This window comes from Oryzias melastigma, linkage group LG8, assembly GCF_002922805.2.
Source record: "Oryzias melastigma strain HK-1 linkage group LG8, ASM292280v2, whole genome shotgun sequence".
Lineage (NCBI taxonomy): Eukaryota > Metazoa > Chordata > Actinopteri > Beloniformes > Adrianichthyidae > Oryzias > Oryzias melastigma.
The window spans coordinates 5,889,153-5,894,375 of record NC_050519.1 but is presented as its reverse complement, the minus strand read 5'-3'; the positions used below and the strand labels follow the sequence as shown (position 1 = coordinate 5,894,375).

Sequence of the window (5,223 nt, the reverse complement as noted above, 5' to 3'; positions counted from 1 at the left end):
CCAACATTTTTTTTTTTGTTTGTTTGTTTTCGTTTTTTGGGCAAATCTGGCATTTAACTAATGTTTTAGCTGGCTATCAGCTTCAGCCTTTTTAGCTATCAATTTCAGCATCCTCAGGCAACAGCATTCACACTAGCATTATCGCAGGTAATGCTATACGTCTAGTTCATATTTATGTTTATAAGGTTATGGTTTTAAAGTTTAAAAAAATTAGAATGTTCAATAAATGTTTATCCTGTTCGGCCCGCAACATAAGATGTGTTTTGAATTTTGGCCCCTTGTGCGATTTAGTTTGACCACTCTGCCTTAAAGGGTAACTTTTTTTTTAGCTGTTGACCTGTATAAATGGGGCTTTAAAAGTGCTGTGTGCTGTTTCATTGCCAAATTTTTGATAAATTAAAATAAGCTTGTTTAATTCTTGAAAAATATTGTCAAAAACCGTCTGTGTGCTGCCCCCTACAGGTTGAATTGATGTATTACAGTGGAATTTTGTGATTGGTCAAAACGTAAGTTTCAGAAGTCCCACGTCATGATCTGCAGCTCCAGTAATGATAACAGTCCTGCCCCTAAGCCCCACCCACCCCTCTGACTGGATTTTCAAATTTCGGCTGTGGGCGGAGTCAGCTTCCAACTTCCCTGTTTGGTTACCCTTTAAAGACCCACTACAAAAAAAAATCTGTTTATGGTGTCTTTAACATTTTTGGTGACATATATTAAGAAAATTAAGATTAAAATTGTGTTGGAGTTTTTCTTTAGTCAAATCATGAATCAGGAGCAGATGAAAAAATGCTATTTGTAAAAGAGTAGACAAATAGATCCAAGTACGTCTCCATTTTCAGCTGGCATCTGGCTCCAAACTCTAGTTCTGATGTTGATCCCCATTTTTGTCACACCACAAATGTTAGGTTGGGGCTGTAAGGGGCTTTAAGCTACCGTGTAAACAGATGGATGATGGGAAACGGGAAGGCCACTCTGTAGTTTCTGTTGCTCTGCAGACACTATGTCCTAGAAAACGACTTTATTTTGGCTAAAAAAGGCATATTCATAATTAAAATACTTCTGGAAACGCTTTAGTTAGAGTAAATCTAAGAACATAAACACTGGAGCTTTGGTGTTAAACCTCTTCATGTTAAGTGACTAACAGGGAAGCTTTGGGTGGTGGATTTGAACTCACAACTTTCAGCCTCAGGGTGGACACTCCACCACAAGGCCATCGAGTTTGGAAAAATACTGAGATTTAAATGGAGATCGAGGAAAAAGAGGTAAACAGAGGGGAACAATTTCTCATAAAATGAGATATTTATGTGTATTTTTGCTCTTCCATAGATTCTATTAAACAATTATTGTTTAAAAATATCTTTATACCATAAAAACTATGTTTTAAATAAATTAAATCCAGATTTTTATAGTAATCTGAACGAACAGTTTTTCTTCTAGCTGTGAGGTGTGTAAAAGTAAAACTCATTTTGCTTCCATCGGTTATTTGTTTCATCCTGCGACTTGTTATTCAGCGCACCCTCAGCGGTGTTTCAGTGTAGGAGGCTGCCGAGTCTCAGGCGGCATGGTGATGAGCCCAGGGTGAAGATGGAGCTCCGGGTTAATTGTTCCCAGTAGAATAGATAAAACAAAAGTGCAGCAGCATGAGATGTTCACCCCATGATGGTGAGGTGAAATAAAGCATTGCACTAGCAACCACAGGGTTCCTTCTTGAGCCAAACAAACAAAAAGGAGTTGGAGCATTTCTATCCTTAAATCTGATCATTTTCTCCTCACGCTTTAAAAAAAAAATCAAATTGATATTATTTTTAGGTACGTTTTTGGTGTTTAAAAGACAAACTTCAATGAAAATTGTGTTTTTAACACGTTCTTGTGGTATTTTTCTCTTGACGAGTGGACATATATCAAGAAAATTGAGCTTAAAGTTGCATTTCTGGATATTTATTGATTCAAATTGTTCCTAATCGGGAGCAGATAAAAATGTGGTTGGAAAAAGCTTGCAGGGGTGACGTAGGGGCTACAATTGGAGGGCCAAAAGCTCCATTCGGATGCGTCCGCCTGCAGACAAATAGATCCATGTACATTTTCATTTCCGTCATGGCTGGAAACTGTACGGCTCCAAAACTGTTCACTGTTTTTGTTGCACCGCTAAAGTTAGCCTGGAGTTGTAAATTAGCCAAAGAGAGCATAAACAGAGGGATGTCGGGAAGCAGGGCGGACTTACTCAATATCCTCAACGCAGAGGCAAATTTAAAAAACTCTTGCCGCTCTGCAGAAACTACCCAGCAAGCAAGGCCGAGTGGACTCCATTTGGTTTAAAAGTGAGCAGAAAATGTGGGCAACGATCGTGTTTGTCCAAAGTTTCTGTGGTGGCCGCACGTGTGTTTGCCCACACTGGCTTAAGTGGGCAATCAGTGGGTTAGCTTGCTATGCTAGCCAGCTGCCCAGTGGACAGCATAGCATGCTAGTGAGCTCCACCGTAGCAAGCTAATGGGCGCCACTGTAGCATACTAGCTAGATCCACTGTAGCATAATAGCTAGCGCCACTGTAGCATACTAGCTAGCTCCACTAAGGCATACTAGCTAGCTCCACTGTAGCATACTAGCTAGCTCCACTAAGGCATTCTAGCTAGTTCCACTGTAGCATGCTACCAAGCTCCGCTGTAGTGAGCTAGCGAGTTCCTCCATATCGACCCAGTGAGCTCTGCCATAGAGCTAGTGAGCTCCACTGTAGTGAGCTAGCGAGCTCTGCTTTATCGAGCTAACGAGTGCCTCTGTAGAAAGCTAACATGCTCTGCTGTATTAGGCTAACCAGCTCTGCTGTATTGAGATAGCTAGCGCTGCTGTAGTGAGCTAGCAAGCTCTGCTATATCGAGCTAGCGATCGCCTCTGCAGCAAGCTAACATGCTCTGCTGTATTAAGCTAACAAGCTCCGCCGTATTGAGATGGCTAGCTCCGCTGTAGTGAGCTAGCAAGCTCCTCCATATCGACTCAGCGAGCTCCCCCGTATTGAGCTAGCGAGCTCCGCTGCCCACTGGGCCGCTGGAGCATAGAGAGCATACCTACTGAATGCCAACTTGAGCCAATGGGCAAACACAGGTGGGGTCACTACGGAAACTGCAAACAAACCCATCCAAGGTCCACATTTTCTGCCTACTTTTAAACTGTTTAGGGCCCCACTCAGCTTTGCTGGTTGGTTATCTCCTAGAAAACTACAGTTTTTTTAATTGATTAAAAAAATAACTGGAGTGGGACTTTGAATCTAATATGAATTTTTTTAAGATTGATTTTCAAGAATAATAGGTGGTTTTGACATTAAAGTCAGAAGCAGAAAACTCATGTGTTAGATAAGAAAAATGAAATCTTCTGTCATCCTGCGGAAATTAGAAAAAGGTGATGATCAAAGATACAAAAATCCTCACATTGGACCTTGTAAATATTTATCCACATGCATTCAGGCTGCAGACTCCACCAGCCTCCACAGATGCTCAATTTGTTCCCATTTATCTGTTTTTTTTTGCCTCCTGCCCCCTCAGTCGTCAGGGGAGAGCAAGGCCCTCCTGGATCCGTTACACACCACCGTCTAAAAATAACCCAAAACACTAGACGAGAGCAACGTCACAAAACGTAAGCACAGGGATGCACAACAAGCTGGTGCTCACACTCAGACACACACGCAGGTACGCACACGGCTCACCTTGGCTCGGCTGAACTTCCTTCACCACAGACAATTGGTCGTTGACGAGCATGGGCGAGCTGAAGTTTCGCTTGAACGCTCCAGACTAATGAAGGAAAGCAGAAAGCAGAATGGCTTTTTCAGCTCCCATCACTTCCTGTTTATGGGAAAATGGATCCGACTGATTTAATGGAGTCGTATGGAAATGAGCAGGTCGGGAGGCCATTAAGAAACACGCAAGTTCGCCCGGACCGCTGCACCTGCTGTACGATGAAACACTAACAAGAGAAAAGCATCTGCTGTCTTTGCGGCTGAACAAAGAGTTCACTCAGCCACCTACACGTGTGCACATGGCTCACACGCCGGCGTGGACGTGTCATCCCGCGAGTGTGAGTCTGCAAGATGACAATTTCACACTGAATTAAGCGCAGTAACTGTTTCAGCTGGGATCAGTTTGCCTTGACATGCAAATTAGCCACTTCATTTGTCATGTTGGGGAGAGAAAAGCGGACGATCAAACATAAAATGGGACAAAAAGAAAACAAAAAAACAGCTTAATTCCAACGTAGAATGAGAGTTTTTAAAACTCCAGCAACATCATCCTTCAAATTAAATGATTCTCATGTTTATTTACTGTTTGGTTAAAAATAATTTGTACACTTTAGCTTTCTGTGCATCACAAACTTTACATTTTTGACAAAATTCAGCTTTTCAACTTCACCATTAGTTTATTTATATGTACATTTAAAGCACATTTTAGATTTAAAACCAACAAAAATATTAGAATTAACGCAAGTTTTTTTCTGTGAATTACTAAACATGACAAAAACAGACATAAAAACACAGATTTTTCTTTTTTCGGCTAAAAAATATTTTTGTTTTGTAATTTATCACTGTAAGTTTTCATGTTTTGCAGAATTTTCTCAATTTATCTGTTTGATCAGTGAATTAAATTTTGCTAATTGATTTACTTAATCAGTTTTTAAGTCCAATAAAATTCAGAAAATTTACATTTTTTGGACTTAAAATATTTTAAACCCTTTGTTGAAACTCTTTTGGAAATAGAATAAGATATAGATAGTATTAATTATGATACATTGGGTGATTTGGTTAATTTTTGCTCACAGCAATGTTAGTTTAAAGAGGTTAGAATCCTTGATACAAAATATTGTGTCATTACTGCCAGCAGAAAATTGGAAATTTGCTAAACAAGTGCAATAAAAATAAATTTTCATTCCAAACTATGACATTTTTGGAACCAGTTTTGAAGATTTGACAATGCTTTTGCAGTCGGGATGCAACAGATCATGAAAGGCATCGGTGAACACGTCTCCATGACTGGGATCATAATTTCTGGCACATTTTGCTTGACTTAATTCTTTAATGTTTTGCTTTTTTTCCCATAATCCATTTAGCTTTTGTTTTTTTTCAAATATCTTAAGTAATTTTTCATGTGTTGGAACATAAGTTCATATATAGATATCAGTGTCTGTGGCCTTGTGGTGGAGTGTCTGTCCTAATACTGGAAGGTTATGAGTTCAAACCCACGT

General features: G+C 39.9%; 1 protein-coding gene across 6 annotated transcripts in view; it reads right to left on the bottom strand.

Annotated features, from left to right (window-relative positions):
- Positions 1 to 5,223, bottom strand: part of LOC112145972 (SH3 and cysteine-rich domain-containing protein 2) — a 54,199-nt gene that overhangs the window by 23,223 nt on the left and 25,753 nt on the right. For 2 of the 6 annotated variants that reach the window (XM_036213167.1, XM_036213170.1), the window contains exon 4: positions 3,695 to 3,779. The exons of the other annotated variants lie outside the window; for them this stretch is intronic. In XM_036213167.1, coding sequence (XP_036069060.1) covers positions 3,695 to 3,779 — 85 coding nt within the window. The remainder of the gene's footprint in view (positions 1 to 3,694; positions 3,780 to 5,223) is intronic. 6 annotated transcript variants of the gene reach the window in all.